Source organism: Saccopteryx leptura, chromosome 1, assembly GCF_036850995.1.
Source record: "Saccopteryx leptura isolate mSacLep1 chromosome 1, mSacLep1_pri_phased_curated, whole genome shotgun sequence".
Taxonomy (NCBI): Eukaryota; Metazoa; Chordata; class Mammalia; order Chiroptera; family Emballonuridae; genus Saccopteryx; species Saccopteryx leptura.
The window spans coordinates 81,344,280-81,366,579 of NC_089503.1; the positions used below are offsets into that span (position 1 = coordinate 81,344,280).

At 39.4% G+C, this 22,300-nt stretch overlaps 1 protein-coding gene and 1 non-coding gene across 6 annotated transcripts in view; one reads left to right on the forward strand and one right to left on the reverse strand.

The window, feature by feature from the left end:
- The window catches only part of MTMR2 (myotubularin related protein 2), a 143,236-nt gene that overhangs the window by 21,407 nt on the left and 99,529 nt on the right, over window positions 1-22,300 (reverse strand). For all 5 annotated transcript variants that reach the window (XM_066370992.1, XM_066371027.1, XM_066371001.1 and 2 more), the window contains 4 exons: window positions 14,013-14,107; window positions 13,382-13,492; window positions 10,685-10,786; window positions 9,129-9,212 (listed from right to left, as the gene is read on the reverse strand). In XM_066370992.1, coding sequence (XP_066227089.1) covers window positions 9,129-9,212; window positions 10,685-10,786; window positions 13,382-13,492; window positions 14,013-14,107 — 392 coding nt within the window. The remainder of the gene's footprint in view (window positions 1-9,128; window positions 9,213-10,684; window positions 10,787-13,381; window positions 13,493-14,012; window positions 14,108-22,300) is intronic.
- Window positions 10,111-10,186, forward strand: TRNAA-AGC (transfer RNA alanine (anticodon AGC)). The gene has a single exon. It is a non-coding gene; the product is annotated as a tRNA-Ala (tRNA).

Sequence of the window (22,300 nt, forward strand, 5' to 3'; positions counted from 1 at the left end):
TCATTCAGTTTCATTGGATGCTTGATTTTACTTCCATTCATCTATACCAGGGGTCTCAAACTCGCGGCCCGCCGAACAATTTTGTGTGGCCCGCAGACTAATCCACGAAGTTCAAAATATTTTGGATAAAATTAAGTAAGCCTAGGGGCCTACTTGTATTTTTCATTTCTCTAGCATCCTAGCTAGATATTAGCTTAGTTAACAGCAGTTGTGATGCGAACTACAGTTTCTGGTCGTTTTGTGACACTGAGTAAACTGCATGTACGATTGTGCTTGTCGTATTGATTTTTTTTTGTTTTCAACTGCAGTGAGAAAAGTGTTGCGTAACAGTTGCCTTTTGTAGACCTAGTGCAGCCCGCTGAACGGCTGTGATCTTGCTCTGCGGCCCACATGCTGAGTTGAGTGTGAGACCCCTGATCTATACAAAAATATCTGAGAGGAGAGGCACCACAATGCCATATATATATACAGGGTGGGGCAAAGGTAGGTTCACAGATGTTTGTGTGGGAAATAATAGAATAATTAATAAATACTACTACAAGAATCAAATGTGTTTCACGTATTCACAACTGTAAATCCACTTTTGCCCTGCCCTGTATTTATCACTTATATACCTAAAGTGAATTTTTCACTTCTACATTACAGTACTAGACTATTGCTCATCTAAAACATATTAGAAAAGCAAATAAATAACAGAAGACAATGCCAAAAAGACTACTTAAAACATTTTTTAAAAACACACTGACTATTAAGCTTTAATTGGGTCCTTCAATATATACTATATACATAAACATGCAGAATTTCCTAGTAAGACCCTTAAAATTTTCCACCCTCCATTCTACAGAAAATTAAGCCGTTGTATTAAATGGTTGGAATTTTAAATATATATATATATTTTAAATTTTATGAGCTCTGACAACTTATCACAGAAAAAGAAACCATATTATAATAAAAAATACATTTATTGAGCACTTACTAAGTTCAGGCACTATGCCAGTAGCCTTTTTACAAACAAACACAAAAACGCACAGCAAGGCCCTGGCTGGTTGGCTCAGTGATGGAGCATCAGCCCAGCATGTGGATGTCCCTGTTGTGGACCGTTAATGGCAAAAAGCCATTATAGATTCAAGTTCTCCCCCCTCCATCTCCATATTTGGCTTTAATGCTGAGTGTTTGCACCCACTCCACTTGTTTCCTTGGGTTGCAGGAAGCAATATACATGCCCTTCCTCTGACTCTTTGTTTATTTCAGATGTTTATAAATTTCACTAATGTATCCTGTTTTTGCCTTGGGAGAGTTCCTGTCTTAGCCTTTGATGTGCAACTTTGTATCAGGGTCCTTGATTTGCATAGGTCTATATAATAAAGCGAACTGGGGCTGTGAGGCACTCAGATACTGCCAGGCAGTCTGAAGAGTCCTCCCGGTCCCATTGGTTTTGTTCTGACAAAGTGTGTTTCCTCAATTCCGCACTGTTATTAGGAGCTGCGCTGGTCTGCGGCAAATGGCGCCTGAACAGAAGACTTGAGTATGAGTACGAGGAAACTAAAACTGGAGGAAGGTGATGGAACTCCCCAAAGTGAAGTGCGCACAGTGAGTAAAGAAAGTTTTTGGGGAAAGTGTAGTTGGGAGTAAAAGAATATGGGACAGATAGGGTCAAAAGTAAGGGACCTTTATGTAGGAATGTTTCTGTATGAAGACAAATCTTTGTCTGAAGAGTATCAGGGTGAGCTGGAAACAGAGGGATGTGAATACAAGGATAACTTGGAGTCTGAGGATGACAGGGGGGATGAAAAATCTGTTGCTATGGCTGCCTTAGCTGCGGGGCCTCCGCTGCCCTCAGCTCCTTCCTACATTCAACCCTCTGCTCCTCCGTTCCCTTATCAGGCTGATTACCAGGCTTGAAATGTAGGGGAAACAATAAATGATGGCTTTACCCATTTTCCTGTTGTAGAAATACAGGATGATATGGGGAGACTAGTGCGAGACCTGTACCTTTTAAAACTCTGAAAGAGCTTAAACTTGCTTGTGTTCAGTATGGGCCTACTGCCCCTTTTTCACTTGGTTTATTAGATTCTATTAGGGCAAAGGCTCTTCCCCCAAATGACTGGAAGGTGATTGCTTGTGCTTGTCTCTCCGGTGGTAATTATTTGCTGTGGAAGTTGGACTTTCATGAAGGGGCTGTTGAGGTAGGGAGAAAAATCTCAGCATAGTCAACCTGAGCCACCGGTTACAGCAACTACAGAATTTGAGAATGGATAGAAGATTCAGGTATTAGGAAAGTTGCAGCTTTTCCTGTCATGGTCTGATTTTCTTTAATGTTTTGGCTACAATCTTCTGAGCTATCATTTTGTTTCTTTCTTGTTCTCTGCCTGGAGGTTGAGGCAGGGGACCTGTGTTGGATCTGACTATGGAAAATATCCCAGCAGCTGCCCAGAGCAAATTTTCTCGGGGAGATTTTGTTTAGTCACATCCTTCAGTCCCTGTGTCTGAGAATGCCCTGACTAATATCAGGCAGGCATCTTTCTAATCTGGATGTGCTCTGAAATCCCGGGTTTCTCTCTGGTTTGTCTGGTTCGTCTAATTCTTGTTTGTTTAGTCTTTGTTTAATGTTGTCAAAATGTGTCTGTTTTTAAGGCCTGAATTAAGGTTTTTTTGCATGCAAAAATTGGAAATGCTGGCTCTAATATTTAGAAAAAATAAAAATGTTTTTAGAACTTGTAAGGAGCGCTTATTTAAATTTAAATAGAATAGAATGTAGATCCTTAAGTCTTACTGATTTGGCTAGTGCATTGTGAGGTGTGTTCAGAGTTAGGAGCCAAATAGCAACTTAAGTATTAGGAAATCCCTGCAAATCTTTTTTATCATGCTCTTTTTACTTTAAATTTTTTGAATACTGATGTACAGGATCATTTAGCAGAAGAGAGACTCTGGAACCCTGCAAGGAAAGCCTTCCCTGAAGTGCGATGGAGGGACCCGCTCACAGGAATCTGGCAAGGGCCAGACCCTGTTCTCTTATGGGGCCGAGGATATGTGTGTTTTTCCTAGGTCTGCTGAAGCTCCTCGGTGGATCCCTGAATGGTGAGACACCATGATTCTAGATGAGAGACTCACTTCATAAGAGCAATTGTATGAGGCTTATTTTACTATGCTCTCTTCCCTTTCTCAATTATTATTATCTAATTTTTTAATGTTTTAGATCATTTTATTTCCTTTCTGCTCCATTGCTGAAAGGAGGGCGAAAGGGGGGCCTGTTTTGGGTGTTGCTGAACAGAAATCTCATATGACCGTCTTGAGATTTTTCGAGAGAGATCTCTGTTTAGTATATATTCTTATTACGTTCCTATTAAGGTAGCCCTACTTAAGATCAAGCAGGCCATAGTTTAATCTCTAAAACCCCGGGTTTCACTCTTGATTTGTGTGATAGTATGTGAAGTCTTTGTATAATGTCTGTTTTTGTTTATAAGGCCTGAATTAAGTCCTTACATGAAAAGTAATGATGATAATAGTTTTGGAAGTGCCGGCTCTAGTACTGAAAACAAAATGGGGATAATTTCATTTCCCTACATAAATATAATTTTGTTTGGAATAAGTAAAGCACACTCATTTTGGATCCAAAAGACTTGCTGGTTTGGCCAGGCTGCTCCAGGCCACAAGTGAAAGGCTTGAAGCAGCATAGATTTACATAATAAAAGTGTAAAGATTTTTTTTTTACTATAAGAGAATAATGAAGATCACACTGGGATTTTTCAGTTTTGATATGTACTCTTTAAGGTACCTGTTAATTAATATTAAGGGGGTGTTTTGATAAGTATGGGAATGTTGCTTGAAGGTGCATTTACTCTATTTTTCTTAAAAGTTAACAAAGTCAAGAATTTCTTGCAGTCTTTTAAGTCAAAATATTGTAAAGTGTGCTTAACATTTGCTTGAAGATTCTATTGTAAATAATAAGAAAGGGGGGGGAAGTCATGTCCTGGAGCTCCTGCAGGTCTACCCTGTTACGCTTTTTACTTCAAACAGTTTCTTTTGAATGCTGATGTACAAGAGATGCCAAATTTTTTGTCCTGCAAACTACTACCTCCCCTTTTTTTAAATTTGATTCCAGCTAATAACACTGTTTTGTCTTTTCCCGAATAGCTCCAGATATATAGGCAGATAGGGACTCTCAAGCCCCTCAGCGAGATCTTCTGAGCATGGCTTTTAAGGTACCAAGAGGCAGAAAAAGCCCAAAGGAGATCAGGTAAAATACTAGCTCTTGGTATACGCCCTCAGAGGCTCCAACGCTCCAACTGGAACTTCATCAGGGCCCTGCTTCAATAGTGGAAAGGATGGTCATTTGAGCCAAAGCCTGCCAGGCTTACATGCTTTTGCTGTGAGGAAGAAGGGACAGTGGAAGGTAGGCTTCCCCCTCGCTCCTCTAAGGGAGGGTTCAGTCTCTTCCAGCCCTGCTCCAGCCACCTGTGACCTAACCTTGCCCAGAATACTGGGATTTGCCACTGAAGGCTAAAAGGTGCCCAGGGCCGTCAGCCCCATCTACGACACTGTGGACGAGCCTGTGGTATTTCTTCCAAGTAGCCGGTAGACTGGTCTCATTTACACAAGGGCCACTTAACTATATCTTGCCTGAATATTCAGGTTTTTTATTCTTCCCTCGAAGATCTCTGTTGTGGGTATTGATAGTCCTGTTTTCTGCTGCTTTAATATATAGTCTTTCCTTTATTCCTCCTGCCTCAATGCCCCACTCATAGTTTAGGCTAGGACCTACTCCTAATTCAGAGCTCCTTTTTTCCTTTTTTGCCAATTTACAAATTTACCTCTGCCACCCAGCTTAGTGTATCCCAAGGTTCTCCTCACCACCCCATGGCTGTAAAGCTCCAGTATAGGACCCCTGGGTTCATCTTTCCACTTTAAAGAAAACAGAAGCTCCGTCTTCATGCATGCTGCGAATGGCTTTTCCAGTCTACCTGGGTCATTACCAGCTAGGAGCAGCGGTCATTGGGACTTTGACACTAACTGCAGAGTGTGGAAGTGTGACAGCAAATTCAGTGCCATGTGGACTTCTCCTGAATGTGGACTTTTCCTGGACTCCTACTCCTGTGACAGTTTTTGATGGACCGAACTGGGGTTGGGTTGCATTTGCAGAGATTTGGAATGGTGATGGTGCCAACTTGGACTTGGTGAACACTTTAAGGACATTACTCTTTTATAGATTCTTATTGTATTAGCTTAAAGAGTTTGCTTAAAGGCTTTAATCACTGTGATGTATTAGTATACTTGTTTTGGGTATCTGTTAGCATTGGCTATACTAATTTTGTGTTTGTTCTGTATTTTTCCGTCTGCCTCCAAATTAGAAAATCAGATGAGTGCAAATCTCAGCACACAAATTAAAAAGAAAAGGGGGATATGTTGTGGACCGTTAATGGCAAAAAGCCATTATAGATTCAAGGCTTGGCAGAGGGCTAAGTTCTCCCCCCTCCATCTCCATATTTGGCTTTGATGCTGAGTGTTTGCACCCACTCCACTTGTTTTCTTGGGTTGCAGGAAGCAATATACATGCCCTTCCTTTGACTCTTTGTTTATTTCAGATGTTTATAAATTTCACTAATATACATGCCCTTCCTCTGACTCTTTATTTCAGATGTTTGTAAATTTCACTAATGTATCCTGTTTTTGCCTTGGGAGAGTTCCTGTCTTAGCCTTTGATGTGCAACTTTGTATCAGGGTCCTTGATTTGCATAGGTCTATATAATAAAGCGAACTGGGGCTGTGAGGCACTCAGATACTGCCAGGCAGTTTGAAGAGTCCTCCCGGTCCCATTGGTTTTGTTCTGACAAAGTGTGTTTCCTCAATTCCGCACTGTTATTAGGAGCTGCGCTGGTCCGTGGCATGTCCCCAGTTCAATTCCTGGTCAGGGCACACAGCATAAGTGCCCATCTGCTTCTCCCTCCCCCCTAGCTTCCCTCTCCATTCCCCCCATTTCTGCAGCCATGGCTCCATTAGAGCAAGTTGGCCCTGGGAGCTGAGGATGGCGCCACGGCCTCTGCTTTAGGTGCTAAGAAGAGCTTGGTTGCTAGCAACAGAGCAATGTGCTAAAAAGGCAGAGCATCACCCCCTAGTGGGCTTGCCAGGTAGATCCCAGTTGGGGCGCATGCAGGAGTCTGTCTTTCTGCCTCCTCTCCTCTCACTGAATTTTAAAAAAAAAAGGAAAAGCCACAGCAAGTGTGCACAAAATGCTATCATCTGCATTAAAAAAATACTAGGCATACATACAAAATATTAGCAGGCATAAAACCTCTGAAAGGATATATAGATAACCAGTCACAATATTTCCTAAATGGAAAGGAACTGAGACGCAGGGGACAAGGCTGGCCTAGAAGGTTATGTGCCTTTCAACATGCTCTTTAGTACCTTCTGAACTCTACACAGAGTGCAAGCATTACCACTTCCAACTTCAACAAGTTAAAAAAAAGGAATGCTCTGATGCTTTTCTTTAGTCTTAAATTTTATACTGAGATTTTCATTTTCTTCCATAATGTGTTTAAAAAAAAAAGTCTTCTAACCAAACACTTTTCCACTAGACTTTAGCTTGATTTATTCAGAGAAAAATAAAGTGTCTACCTCTGCAGAAAAAAAGTCATCAAATTCATCTAGTAGGTCAAGAACCATAAGGCATATGATTTAATGTAGAGTTCAATATGCTATTCTGACTGCCACATTTCCCACTTCATAATTCTCTTTCAGCATGTGCATGGCTGTTCATTTACTCTTTAACTTATTTTTTCTCTTCAATAATAATTTACTTCTTTTCTTCGGACACAGTTATCTCATCCACTTTCCAAAGTTCTATGATGAATGCTACTAGAATAGATAGCAATTTCTGCCCAGATTCCCAAAAAATATTCTTCATTTTTACAATTCTATAGACATTTGTCAGATTTGCTTGTTGCTTTTTCCAGCTAATTTTGACAATGGATGTTTGGGTCAGCAAAAATCGTACAATGTCACTTGCAGAATCTTGGTTTTAGTTGATCCATTTACTTTATATTCTGCTTCATATTTTGCCAACTGATGGTTTTATAACTGAACAAGGAATCTGAAATTTTACTTGACTCATGTGATTAAATAAAAAGCTTTATAATTAAAATGACATGTTTGAAATCTCAATATAAAAATCACAGCTTAATAATTTTAATACCTGAATTCTAGAATAATCTGGATATAAAAATCTAACAATTACCAAGACATAATCAATGTGTCTGTGTTAATGTGGGCAGGTAGCTAGATATTGACGGGGAAAGACGGCAAGGCAGTTGGACATTAAATTCTATAAATTTAGTTGGGCTTGGAAAGCCTGCTTTAGTAAGAAGCTGCAACATCCTATTTAGCTTAGTTGACTAGAAGGCTAAGGTAGTCATAGGCTCAAGTGCACATTCAGGAACCCTTTGTGCCCTCTGAGTCCAGAGCCCCAGCCCTCCACACTCAGGTTTGGGAGGAATCCCACCAAGGCACTGCCAGTCTGGTGCCAGGGGAAGTGTTTCTGTGCTTCTACCTTAAGGCATGTGCAGCAGAAGCCAGAATAGCGACCACAGAGGCCTGTCAGTCTAGCCTAGAAGAACCTGATTGGTTAGTGGGAGAAACCAGCACAAGCTTCTGAAATTTTAAAGAAACTGTTTGGTTGGCTTAAAGGAAAGCTAGTCTTTCCCAGCCCAAAATATAAACGGACACTTAACAAAGCACTCTACCTCTCTTCCTGCTTGGAAACAAGCCTGCCTGTTTCCAAAAGCAGCCACGTTGCATGGGCTGTTGCCCTCACTCTCCCAAGTACCAACTTTGAGCACCATTTGGACTGGAAGCTTTGATACGGACTAAGCCATGGCACAGACTAGCTGGACTTTGGTCTTCATCCTGGGCTTAATGAAGACAAGACTGGACTTTTCCCTTGGTGAAACAGAGGGAAAAGAGACATTAAATACCTATCAACAACCTTCTATTTCAACCTGAATAAATCTTACTGCAACAACCTGTTTTTCCAAATGCGAGTATAGTAAAATGCTTTTTATAAGACCCCGTACACAAACCACATCAGAACTGGCATCAGAACCAATACTATCTGCAATTAAATTATCAAGAAAGCACAGTGAACATGTGGAGTTGAAAATAAAGGCTATTTCAGGTAGAGTTTAAGTACTGGAAAATAGGGATTCTTTGGGAAATAGTGTCCTGAGGAAGAATAAGGAGAAAGATACACTCACTGTAACACAGATGTCAAGATTGGATTCAGCTATATCTCTTACTGTAGTAAATTAAATCAGACTAATAAGCATTCAAATATTAAACCAACCCACCTTAGTCATGACTGATAATATTTTATGAAAAAGTGGTCCTGGCTGATTGGCTCAGTGGTAAAATGTCAGCCCAGCATGTGAAAGTCCAGGATTCAACTCCTGGTCAGGGCACACAGGAGAAGCAACTACCTGCTTCTTTACCCCTCCCCTTCTCTCTCTCTCTCTCTCTCTCTCTCTCTCTCACTCACTTCCTTTCTGGCAGCCATGGCTCAAAAGGTTAGAGCAAGTTGGCCCAGGCGCTGAGGATGGCTCCATGGCCTCCACCTCAGGCCCTAGAGTGGCTCCGACTGCAGCGGAGCAGCGCCCCAGAGGGGCCAAGCATCACCCCCTGGTGGGCATGCCGGGTGGATCCCGGTCAGGCACATGCGGGAGTCTGTCTGCCTGCCTCCATGCTTCTCACTTTGGAAAAATACACACACATACACAAAAAAGTTACAGGATACCCAAGAGAAAAAATGAGTAAAGAATGTTTAATGATATGAAAGAGTATTAAAATATAAATGTATATACCACTTTATTTTAAAAATTATTAAACATTTTTTAAGTAAACTGAGTTACCTATGAACTCTTAGATCAGTAAAGATTCATTAAAGATGATTGACATAGGAGGAAAAGCAGTTTAAAGAAACTGAAAGGCAGCCCAAAAATCAGGATTAGACTTCATTTAAAATATATGATATATATATATCAATAACAAAAACCACACAACTGTATAAAGCTGTTTCCTCCTTAGTTCATTGTAATAAAAGAACACAGTATATTAAAATTAAAAGAAAAAATACATACCTGCCTTCTATATTCTAAAAGAGGGTCATATAGTTTCCACCCATTTTCTGGGAATACTTCTTTGTATTCAAAAGCAAAAAGAGGCTACAAAAAAATAAACAGTTAATAGCTAAAAAGACATTTAAGGAAGCAATGAATCAGAAATGCATCCTTAACAAATCCAAACTTTTCATTTACTTTACCCCCAGTACATTTTGCATTAGTGTCCTTTTTAAATATTTTTCTTTTGGCTTTTGTTTTATGGTTTTGAAAACATTGGTTATTTTTTTCTATTTTTCAAACTAGTAGAAAAGTATAGAGGTCCACCACCAAGATATATTAGATGTTAACATGTCACCATATTTCCTTCAAATGTCATAGGTAGCTATTTTAGGTTTACTTCTAAATAATGCAAGACATTTCACACAAAAAAAGATGTCTTCTGATATAATTAGTTTGACATTATAGATATCAGGAGTTAAGCAGCTTTGAAGTTTATGCTACATATTCTAAAATATACTGAGTAAACTTCTTGGTATATAGGCTGCATGCCAAAAAAAAATTTTAATTTATATAGATAGAATGGCAGAAACCTATTGATGAAAAACATTCAAACTTGAGTACTGTTCCAAACTTTATTCCCTTGAGTTAATTACTTACCTACTCCTGGTTTCAACTTTAAAATAAGATAAATAATAATTACCACCATAGGGTTACTGTGGAATTTAAATAACAAACATAAATGGGGGAGCCTAACACCATTAATAGCACATTGTAGGAACTCAGTTAAGTACCTGTCCTCTTAAAGTTGCTAGACTTAACTGTCAGATCCCAATTAAAAAGAAGATTATGAACCCTAATGAAGATTATATACAGCTTTTCATCACAGGTACACCCTGGATAGAAAGATCATATAATTATAGAAAATCAGTAAATAGAAATGGATCTTGGAAATCAGCTAATCCAGTTTCCTCATCTTATACCTAAAAAATTTGTCCAAGAGGCCCTGGCCGGTTGGCTCAGTGGTAGAGCGTCGGCCTAGCATGCGGAGGACCCGGGTTCGATTCCCGGCCAGGGCACACAGGAGAAGCGCCCATTTGCTTCTCCACCCCTCCGCCACGCTTTCCTCTCTGTCTCTCTCTTCCCCTCCTGCAGCCAAGGCTCCACTGGAGCAGGGATGGCCCGGGGGCGCTGGGGATGGCTCTGTGGCCTCTGCCTCAGGCGCTAGAGTGGCTCAGGTCGCAACATGGCGACGCCCAGGATGGGCAGAGCATCGCCCCCCTGGTGGGCAGAGCGTCACCCCATGGTGGGCGTGCCGGGTGGATCCCGGTCGGGCGCATGCGGGAGTCTGTCTGACTGTCTCTCCCTGTTTCCAGCTTCAGAAAAATGAAAAATAAATAAATAAATAAATAAATAAAATTTGTCCATGAGATTATGCTAAAACCTTAATTATACATCTGGTTAAATGGCAAAGCAGGATCGTAAATGTAGAGATTCTAGACAGCCTACACAAGTTTCTTTATGCTACATCAAAAATTAAAATACAGATTTTTTTTCAAAGATAAGAAACATCTTACCAGATTATTAGAGACAGGAAATGCATATTTCATTAGATTCTCAAATATGGATCTTCTCGTTCGCCCTTCGGGTTTATGAGCAAACCGTAAATTTCTAATATCCTAGAAAAGATTTAGGAACCAAGTAATCTATCACTGTTTGCTCATTTTTTTACTTAATGAACAAATAAGGTAAGTTGGAACTATCTTGTAAAATGCTAAAATCTGTGAATCGAGGATACAAAAATAAATCAGGTATCTCCTGGAGGAAGGAAATTATAACACCTTACTAAGAAAAAGAAAAATAAACACCATATACTCTAATCTAATACAAGGCAGAATTCCGAGGACAGAAAATTTACCACCACTTACGAATTCCAGACAGGTCAGTGAAGGTGGGTACTGGAGATTAGAGACACTATTGTATCTGAAAGCTCAATATCATGACTAATAACATACTGTCAGCACATGTCCCTTCCCTGTGAAAACCCATTTTCTGTCATTAATTTCCCTATTAAAAACCTGTCTTTGTATTTCTGCATTCTCACTGGGCCTGGTGATTATTTTCCTACTTCAGCTTTCTTCCCAGGACTCAATTCACTGGCTTTTCTCCAAGTCTCCTGCTACTAAACCAATAGAACCATACTCTGCCTACAGGTCTTCCTCCACTCCATGTCTAAGTTCTTCAACCATCTACCAGCAGAAAAACTTTGAACAGCTTGCTTGGTATCATCTTCTAGGCTCTACAGTCAGATATAAAGACCAAGGTTTCCTTCCATTATTTGTCCTCAAGCAATTTTCTATGTTCAGTCTGATTGTAGATATTCATGTTCTTTACTGATATCTTAACACCACTAAGAAAAAAATATGAGATTAAGAATAATTTCGGCCTGACCAGTGGTGGCACAGGAGACTGAGCATCAACCTGGGATGCTGAGGGCCCGGTTTGAAACCCAGAGTTCACCAGCTAAGCAGGGGTCCCCAAACTTTTTACACAGAGGGCCAGTTCACTGTCCCTCAGACCGTTGGAGGGCCACCACATACAGTGCTCCTCTCACTGACCACCAATGAAAGAGGTGCCCCTTCCGGAAGTGCGGTGGGGGCCGGATAAATGGCCTCGGGGCCGCATGTGGCCCGCGGGCCATAGTTTGGGGATGCCTGATAGCGCATGGGCTTGTTGGCTTAAGCACAGGCTTGCCAGCTTGAGCACAGGGTCACTGGCTTGAGCGTCAGATCATCAACATGCTTCCAAGGTCGCTGGCTAGAGCCCAAAAGTCACTGGCTAGAAGCCCAAAGTCACTGGCTTGAGCAAGGGGACACTGTCTCAGCTTGAGTCCCTCCAGTCAAGGCACTTATGAGAGGCAATCAATAAACAACTGAAGCGACGCAACTGTGAGTTGATGCTTCTCATCTCTCTCTCTTCCCATTCCCCTCTCTCCCTTCCTGTCTCTCTCTCTCTCTCTCAAAAAAGAGTAGTTTCAAGACTTCATTTTATTTGTTTTAATCTAGGAAGAAATCCAAATAGCTTTATTATACCCCACCATTCTATAAAACTAAACACAAACAACCCACCACAATCTACCTACAGTACATAAAAAAATTAGAACATTTTATTACATAGCTGACCCCAAACAAGAATGCTAGTTAACTCTACCATCATTTAAAACAATCATGGTCAGGAACCTAAGCTCATATCTTGTTTTTCCTCAGAAAATATCTTTATAACTAGTAGGGATATTCATATGCACTCTGTAGCAACAAAGATCTCTCAAAGTACCACAGCAGAAACCCTACAAATGTCTGGGCTTGCTAATGGTCTTCTACTTAAAATGATCAAGATTTCAATTTCTCTTGTAGTCTATGCTCTATTTACTATTATACTACAGAAAAGTGATCAGGAGACAATGTGCTTGACATATGGTTGACAGTTATTAAACCCAGAGCCATTCTGACTACAATGGGAAAGCAAAAAATACCTACTAACTCATTAGCTTTAATAACAGATTTACAAAACTTCTAGGACTAGCATACAATAGTACCTTGCAAGTTATGCATGCAGTGCTGCTTTTACTGTTGGCACTGCAGATCAGAAGAAAGGAAAAGGGGACTAGAACTCAGATGTGTGCAGGTGTTACTTAGGCCCCAATAAGCAGAACAGTGGTCTGTAGAAGTGGCACATGGATTAAATATCTAAGACTGTTAAAATTGTAACAGTCTAAGTTTTATTCAAGTATCCATGCATTTAAAGAATGCACATCAGACAAGAAAGCAGGAAGGTCGATAATATCAAGTTTTCCCAACCTCTGTTTCAGAAGCCAAAAAATTATGAGAACTAAAAAGAGGAAGGACAAGTGATAATGAATATATCATTACCAATTCTTCCATCACAAAGTGCCATGCCTTAACTGCTCAGATCCTTATGTTTCTAACATGTAAATTAAAGGTAAAAATGTCTACCATGCTTATTTCAAGATTTTTATGAGGCTCAAAATGAAATAATGAATGTGAAAGTACCTTTTATTGTATCTAAAGAAATTCAAGTCTAATTCATGGCAGATCAGCTATTTATTACACCTAAATGTTGTTTTTTTCTACTAGGATGACATTTCTAGTGCAAATCCATTTGATATCTAGAAACCAGTTTCTAAACAGAGGGTCTAAATAATAGAAAGTTTTTCAAACCAAATAAAACTACATACATATTATGATGACATTTACCTTGCAAACAGTTTCTAGTCCATACGAATTTTCACCTCGACTAGAAGCACCACCAATTTTTTCTACTCTACTTATCACACCAAGAGAAGCATCTAAAACAAATGGCGGATCCTAAGGAAGGAAATAAAAAACAAAACTGAGCAATGGATACTGTACAATTATAGCTGATAAAAATCCTAATTAGTAGCGTGCGGAGGACCCGGGTTCGGTTCCCGGCCAGGGCACACAGGAGAAGCGCCCATTTGCTTCTCCACCCCTCCGCCGCGCTTTCCTCTCTGTCTCTCTCTTCCCCTCCCGCAGCCAAGGCTCCATTGGAGCAAAGATGGCCCGGGCGCTGGGGATGGCTCTGTGGCCTCTGCCTCAGGCGCTAGAGTGACTCAGGTCGCAATATGGTGACGCCCAGGATGGGCAGAGCATCGCCCCCTGGTGGGCAGAGTGTGCCGGGTGGATCCCGGTCGGGCGCATGCGGGAGTCTGTCTGACTGTCTCTCCCCGTTTTCAGCTTCAGAAAAATGAAAAAAAAAAAAAAAAAAAATCCTAATTAGTAACACTTTAATTAAAAATAATCAAAAATGACTAAAACTGCAAAGAACAGACATGTACACATCAAAATGCAACCCAACAAGTCTTACCCGTTCCATGCTTTTGAAGTACAGCCTATAATTCGTGACAGTCAGAGTTCCTCGTACAGCACCAGTGAATGGACATATGTAAGTTACATCTTTGGCTGAAAAGGCAAAGAGTCACATTTTACTATATATTGCACACTACTAAAAATTGTACTCTCACCCTTTCCCAAATAAAATTTAACAGAATTCTGACTGCTATTCGAACTTATGCTCAAAAATCACAGAATCAGTGATTCAAACTAAACTCAGAAGCCAAATCCAAGCTTCCAACCAAGCAGTAAACTGGGAAAGAAATCTAATATAAATGGGAAAGACTACAGAGACAGAGAGACATCCTGCCCCTGAGACAGAACAGAAGGAGATAAAAAAGGCCACTATCCCTCTTGGATAAAACAGATGTGCTAGCTGCAGTGGGTGAAGGGGTGATGATAATGGTAGTTAACAACAGTAAATGTCTCATGTCACAGTCACCAGTCATCTTATAGTTTCAAGATCACCTCCCCAATCTGTGGTCTTCTGGTCAGTCTAGTCTTGCAACATACCTCTAAAAATCCAATACCTGAAACATATTAAGATCAGAAACTTCTGACCTGCTTATATTTATGGGGAAAATACTGTAGGAGAGAAGTGCATATGAAATATAATTCTTAGAAAAGTAATAGTGTAATACAAGGATAGTCTATTCCTGGCAAGTAACTGATGTCCAACTTTGTAGAGAAATAATCACAAGCATTTATTAAATGAGAAATCAATACAGCATTAGGCTTTTTAAAAAATATGCATTATTCACTCAGCTACAACTATCTCAAAATATTTCATATAGTAAAGTTCATAATGCCCAATACAGTTTTTTTTACATCTTAAAATATTCATAAATGCCTACAATGTTAGTATTGTAGCAAATTAGCAAATAAAGAAATATCTTCACTGTTCTAAGGAAGTAAGGCACAATTAGGAGCAACAAGTTCCTAAGAACCTTTCAAGGGGCTTCTGGGAAAACTTAGGGACATGAAATGCATTTAATAAGTGCAGCTTCCTCATTTTGCTTTTCAGTCATCATTTTGAAAATGACTGCTTTGTATGGAATTTGAAATGAGATTGATCTTCTAACAAACGTTTCTAACCTTCAAAATACTTCCCTTGGAAATGTCCAAGTATGAGTACCATTTTTAAAATAATTGCTTCTAATATATGTTTCATTTAGAAGAAAGCTTTTAAAATTAAATAAAGCCATCATTACAGAAAGATACACAAACTTACCTTGCACACATTTTCTCACCCTTATGAATTTTTACTTCAACTACGAAAGTTTTTTTCATGTTAGTAAAATCATTTCTGGACTCTGTCCAGAGCCAGTTTCCTTACTACACAAGAAAATCAACCTTATTATTGTATTCTATATTCCAATACAGGATATGTCCCTCTTTGTCCAATGTTCTCATTTTACCTTCCCCATTACTCTAAAATCATGAGATAATACACATGAAAGTTGTTTCCAAAACTAAAAGTATTATACAAAGGTTTATACCTATGTTAGTATTATCATTACGCTCTGCTTTGTTCTGTCTACTTTATCTTCCCTCCTCAGGCTGGTGGCAGCTAGTCACTCCAAAGAAAGAGTTTATGCTTAGTGGGGTTTGTTCCAAGTAGACGGGAGACTATGACTAGACACCTTATCAGAGGAAATGATGGTAACAACAACCAGCATTGATAGCCTAGCACAGTGGTCGGCAAACCAGGCTCGTGAGCCACATGTGGCTCTTTGGCCCCTTGAGTGTGGCTCTTCCACAAAATACCACGTGCAGGCGTGCAGGTACGCGCCAGGGGTGTTGGCTGGTCGAGGGGAGACGCGGCACAAGCGGGCCTCGGGATACGCAGCGCAGGGGAGGCGTGCGATTCATGCACGAGTTGATTGAGCCAGTCAGTCAGCAGTCTCATTGTGCAGTGGTTAGTGCTAGTCACGTCCACAAATCACACACAGGTGACAAAAGTACCTACTCAAAGCATAAAGTTACCTGTATTTTTCCAACCAGCTGCAAATCCTAAAGGTATTTTTGTCATCAATCAATTTAAGAATTATAATTATTTTGTATTGGTGGCTTTATGATAAAATGAAACATTTTTTAGGTGCCCTGTCTGACATGGCTACAAAGAAGCAGCAAAGAAAAACGGAAGATGAAAACCGTGAATTTAAAGTTGAATTGACCAAGACTTTCGCATTTATTCAAAACTCAAATGGCCTTCCAACCTGTCTTATTTGTCAGGAAAAATTGGCGCATAACAAGAAATCAAATTTGGAGAGACACTTTACAAGTAAACACGTGTCATTTAGTACTAAATATACTGTCGGTGATGCAAAGAAGAAAGCAGTTGAGGAACTTCAGAAGAGTCAAGAAAAATCAAGTTCTGTATTTAATTACTGGATGCAATCTTCCAACAATGTTAATATTGCAAGTTTTGTGGTTAGTCAAGAGATTGCTAAGAGAGGAAAACCATATACAGACGGCGAATACGTAAAAAGTTGTTTTATAAACGCATCCATAAGAGCTATTTTGAGATTTTAAGAACAAAGCAGATAGATATTCTAAAAAAATTAAAGAGTTAACATTGTCTGCTAAAACAGTGAAAAATAGAACAGTCAAAATGTCTTTGAATATAACCAACCAGCAAGTCGAAGGTACAAATTGGTTTCAGCTTTATCAATAGCAGTTGACAAGTCTTGTGACATAAATGATACAGCGCAAGTCTCACTTTTTGTACAATTTATTTCATCTGCAGGTCCTAAAGAAGAACTTTTAGGATTATTGCCACTAAAAGGTCAAACACGTGGAGAGGATATACCAAATGCTGTAACTGAATGCATTGAAAAACATCGTATTCCAGTCAATAAAATTGTCTCAATTTCAACAGACAAGGCGAAAAGTATGACCAGCATAAGAAACCGGTTTGTTGCTATTTTGAAAGGAAAAAATTAATCACAAGATACTTACTTACCATTGCATCATTCATCAAGAAGCGCTTTGTGCGCAGACATTTCCAGAAGAAATTTGCAAAGTTATGGAATTGGTGATTATCAACTCCATTATAGCTAAAGCTCTTAATCATCTCCAATTTAAATAATTTTTGTTGAAATAGAAAGTGAGTATGCAGATCTTCTGCTGCATAACAAGGTATGTTGGTTATCAAGAGAAAATGATTTGAAATGTTTCACTTCCTTATTAACAGAAATTAGAGCATTTCTCCTTGAGAAGGGTGTTCACTATCCAGAACTAACAAACGATCAGTGGATCCAAAAATTTTATTTCATAGTAGACATTACCTCTCATCTAAATCAGCTCAATCGTAAACTACAGGGGAAAGGAAACACAATTTTTTCGATATTAGAATAAGTTATTTCATTCAAAAACAAATTATCTCTTTTTGCTCAAGATTTTGAAAGAGAAATTTTGATTCACTTTCCAAGGCTGCTGAAACATCACCAAGAAAATAATTCTGATATTGACATTTGCTATTTCAAAACAACACTTTTATATATGAGGGAAGCTTTTCTCAACAGGTTTCAGGAATTCAGAAACAGCCACGCCTTTGTTAAAAAAAACCCGCTTAATGCTACTGTAACAGAAATAAATTTTTCTCCCTTTAATATTGACATTGGCAACTTTGAAATGCAATGGCTGGATTTAAAAAATAAAGAATTATGGAGATCAAAATTTGAACATCTTTGTGCTGATACAGAAATACTGGAGAAAAACAAATGTGAACTTAGTTCACAGCACAAGTGGTCTGCTTTGAAAGACCTGAAGAAGGAAGATATGCTGATTTTTAACACTTGGAATAGTATTCCTGACTCATAAAATCAGCTGAAAAAACTAGCATTTGCTGTTCTTTCCTTATTCGGGTCTACATATTCATGCAAAGAATCGTTTTCAAGGATGAACCTTATCGCGAGTAAATTAATCCTGAACAGGTGGTAGCACAGTGGATAGAGCATCGGACTGGGACATGGAGGACTCAGGTTCAAGACCCCGAGGTCGCCAGCTTCAGCACGAGTTCATCTGGTTTGAGCAAAGCTCACCAGCTTGAGCCTAAGGTCGCTGGCTCGAGCAAGGGGCTAATCGGTCTGTTGTAGCCCCCCCCCCCCCCCATCAAGGCACATATGAGAAATCAATCAATGAACAATTAAGGAACCGCAACGAAGAATTGATGTTTCTCATCTCTCTCCCTTCCTGTCTGTCTGTTCCTCTCTCTGACTCTGTCTCTCTCACAAGCAAAAAACAAAAAAGTCTGACCAGGCAGTGGTGCAGTGGATAGAGCGTCGGACTGGGATGTGGAGGACCCAGGTTCAAGACCTCGAGGTCGCCAGCTTGAGCGCAGGCTCATCTGGTTTGAGCAAAGTTTACCAGCTTGGACCCAAGGTCCATGGCTCAAGCAAGGGGTTACTCAGTCTGCTGAAGGCCCATGCCATGGTCAAGGCACGTATGAGAAAGCAATCAATGATCAACTAAGGTGTCACAACGAAAAACTAATGATTGATGGTTCTCATCTCTCCGTTCCTGTCTGTCTATCCCTATCTATCCCTCTCTCTGACTCTGTCTCTGTATTAAAAAAAAAAAAAAAGTAAATTGAGAAGTCGTCTTATTGATGAGAATCTGGAATCGTGCCTAAAATTAAAAACAACAACATACAACCCTGACTTACCCAAACTTTCCAAGGAGATGCAAGGCCATTGTTCACATCAGTGTTTGTCAGTCATTGTCATGATTTAATTTTATGGATACTTTACAATTTAATTTTATCAATAAATATTATTATTAAGTATGATACCAAGTTTTATTCAATGTACCTATAGTTTAACTAAGACTTCAAACTTTAAGTAAAGTTTATTAAGTTAATTTTAGGGAGCATTGTGGAGTGAAAAGAAGATGTAGTGTTGAGGACTGAGAAAGGTATGTTGAGATGGTTTGGACATACAGAGAGGATGAATAAAAGGAGATAGACGAAACAAGTGTACAAGACGAGTGTGGATGGGAGAGTTGGAAGGGTCGACCTCAGCGAACATACCTCTATCAGATTGAGGACATTTTTAGCAAAGGCCAGCTTAGGAGTACCCTAATTAAGTTAATAACAATGTACCTACCTATATAGTTTAAGTTTAAAAAATCTGGCTCTCAAAAGAAATTTCAATCGTTGTAGTGTTGATATTTGGCCCTGCTGACTAATGAGTTTGCCAACCACTGGCCTAGCACTTCAGACTTTATAAAGTACTTTCCACCTGACTACGTCCTTAATATAAGACCTAGAAGTACCTTCATAATTTTTAGATGAGAATTCAAGGGCTCAGAGAAGTAAAACAAATTGCCTAGTGTTTCAGAACCTATAACTACTAAGATTAAAACTTTAATGCAGTTCCTCTGACTACAAACTCAAATCTCTTTCCCACTAGAGCAGCCCAGTCTGTCTCCTGTGCCAAAGGCTGAAATAGTCTGGGTTACCTCTGCTGATGATGGGCCCAGGCCACAATATCTGAACCTGTTACTTCCCTAAAACATTCTGTTGATGTTCCTAACACTACTTTAACTTTTTAAAAAATACATAAACCACAGATTTATATTAGACCAACTAAAAATCAAACATCTTTTCTACATATATATTCAATATTACTCTAGCTTTGTACTGTAATGCATTAAATTTAATTTTTGTACAATAATCAAGTCTAGATAGAAGATTCTGAATAGAATATTTTAGATATTTAGTATATTTAGTATATTAGATATTTGTCTAAATTTTTAATACTAATACTACCTTTTTGCTAGTCATAGCAAAAGAGCTTAGACTTACTAATCCTCTCAAATTTTCACTGAGTTTATAAGAGGAAGAATCCATAATAATTTCTGTGAGGCAGACCATAATGACCTTGAGAATACACATCTATAAGGATATAAAATATAAATGTAATACATGAGAACATGCAATCTGTGCAGAAAGCAAGCCAGAAAAAGCATGTTCTAGTACAGAGAAGTTAGAGAGAGAAAGTCATTCAGCTGTGAGATCAGAGAAGGTTCAAGGACACAGGCATGTGAGCTGAGCCCCAATGGCTGGTATCCTTTGGATGGGCAGAGATAGTAAGACAGCACACGATGCAGAGAAAGAACCTAATCCAATATAAAGAAGTGGGAAAGTAAAGTACCTATTTGGACAAAGGTAAATATATAGTCTGGTTCTCTGTAATTCACACTGTATCACACTCTTCACTCCCCAATGTCTGCCACCACCACCACCACCACCCCCGGTTCCTTTTCTACCATGTAATTAATTACAAAATGTTAGGTGAAGCTATGCTCTTGACCCTGCTACCACCCCATACACTCTCTGGGTTATTTTCCTCCTCTCATTTTACAACTGATATCCATCTGATTATTTTAAAATATGGGCTTCTAGCCCTGATCTCTCTCCTAAGCTCCTTAGCTATCTTGCCCAGACAGATATCTCCACTCAAAGTTTCTCATAGGAACATAAAATTCAATATATATAAATATGATACCAAGGGCTCATAAAATTTGAGAGGAAAAGACAAATTCAAGAAATTCTTACACAATTTCTCAACTCTAGTGTCTGAAGTGTGGGATCCCACCAATCACAGATCCACATATCCTAAGTGTCTATCAGCCCAGAGAAGTTGTGGGAAGGGGCTGCAGGCCCCTGGGAGGCCCCAGGGATAAGAGGCAGGGGCTGGAGCTATATACAACCTGTCTGTATTTAGGGGAGGAACTTGATAATGATGCTGTTTCCTAATAAATGAAATGCACCAGAAAGAACAGGGGAAAAAAGAAAATTCTCAGAGATGGACTCCTCTGGATCTGGTAACTGACTGGATGTCAAAGTTCAGGAAAACAGCAGTCTGACTCCCTGATTTCAGCCTTGAGTGAATGAATGGATAACTGCCCTTGTTGTTAACTGAGGGAGAGAATAAAAGGAGTAAACTCAGCAATAATTTAGGAGATGTTGGGTGTAGAGGATATCTATAACATATCCACAGGCATGTGTCTAAGATGCAGGCATTTGTTTATATGTATTAGGATAGACATTGACACTAGAAATAACAAATTTTGGAGTCATCAGTAAATATATGGTAAATAAAGCTACTAATTTAGATACGGCCAACCAAAAGGGTCACACAGGATGGAAAAGGTCAAAGATGCAGTCAGTCCCAAAGGGAGTCATGCTATTTAAGGAAGACAAGCCAACAAAAGTGATTGAGTGGTAAAGCGAAAGTATTTTATAAGGTCATTTATCATAGTGGAAACACAATGTGCTTTAGGTTCAGAAGAGGAAAAAATTGTCACAATGTGAGCTTTACCTTTACTACCTAGGTAATCACCCTCAGCTTTAGTTTCCTCATCTACTAAACTGATTAATACCTTCTCAGATTACTGGGAGGATGATTAATGAGATAGTAAGCACTCAATGATAACTACTATTATATAATATCCAGTGCTGGTAATATACACTGCTCACAAAAATTAAGGGATATTGCCTGACCAGGCGGTGGCGCAGTGGATAGAGCGTCGGACTGGGATGCGGAAGGACCCAGGTTCGAGACCCCGAGGTCGCCAGCTTGAGCGCAGGCTCATCTGGTTTAAGCAAAGCTCACTAGCTTGGACCCAAGGTCGCTGGCTCGAGCAAGTGGTTACTCGGTCTGCTGAAGGCCCGTGTTAAGGAACATATGAGAAAGCAATAAATGAACAACTAAGGTGTCGCAACGCGCAACGAAAAGCTAATGATTTATGCTTCTCATCTCTCCGTTCCTGTCTGTCTGTCCCTATCTCTGACTCTCTCTCTCTGTTAAAAAAAAAAAAAGTAAAGGATATTTTATCACTTCATATTCATTTTAAAATATTCCCTAATTTCTGTGAGCAGTATATAATACCTAACTCAGTAAGTAGTTCAGCAGAACAATAAAGTAGGGTTTACATGAGGCTGAGTGGGGGCAAAAAAAAAAAAAGAGACTGTAAAGGTACTCAATCAGTAGTCAAGAGCCAGGAGAGATAAATACCACACCAAGTGTGAAAGAACCAAATGTAATGTAAGCAAGAACAACTCTTTGGGGGTAGTCCCCTCTGGCTTGCTTAGTTTTATACAAGGAAATGACACCTGCCCGGGGAAACTAAGCATTTACCAAGACCTTTCAAATTTTTAATTGATAATAAAATGAAAGATGGTTTTACTTGGGCTAGAAAACCATTTACTTTATTCCCCTACTATATTACTTTTTCAAACGCTATGGATATTTT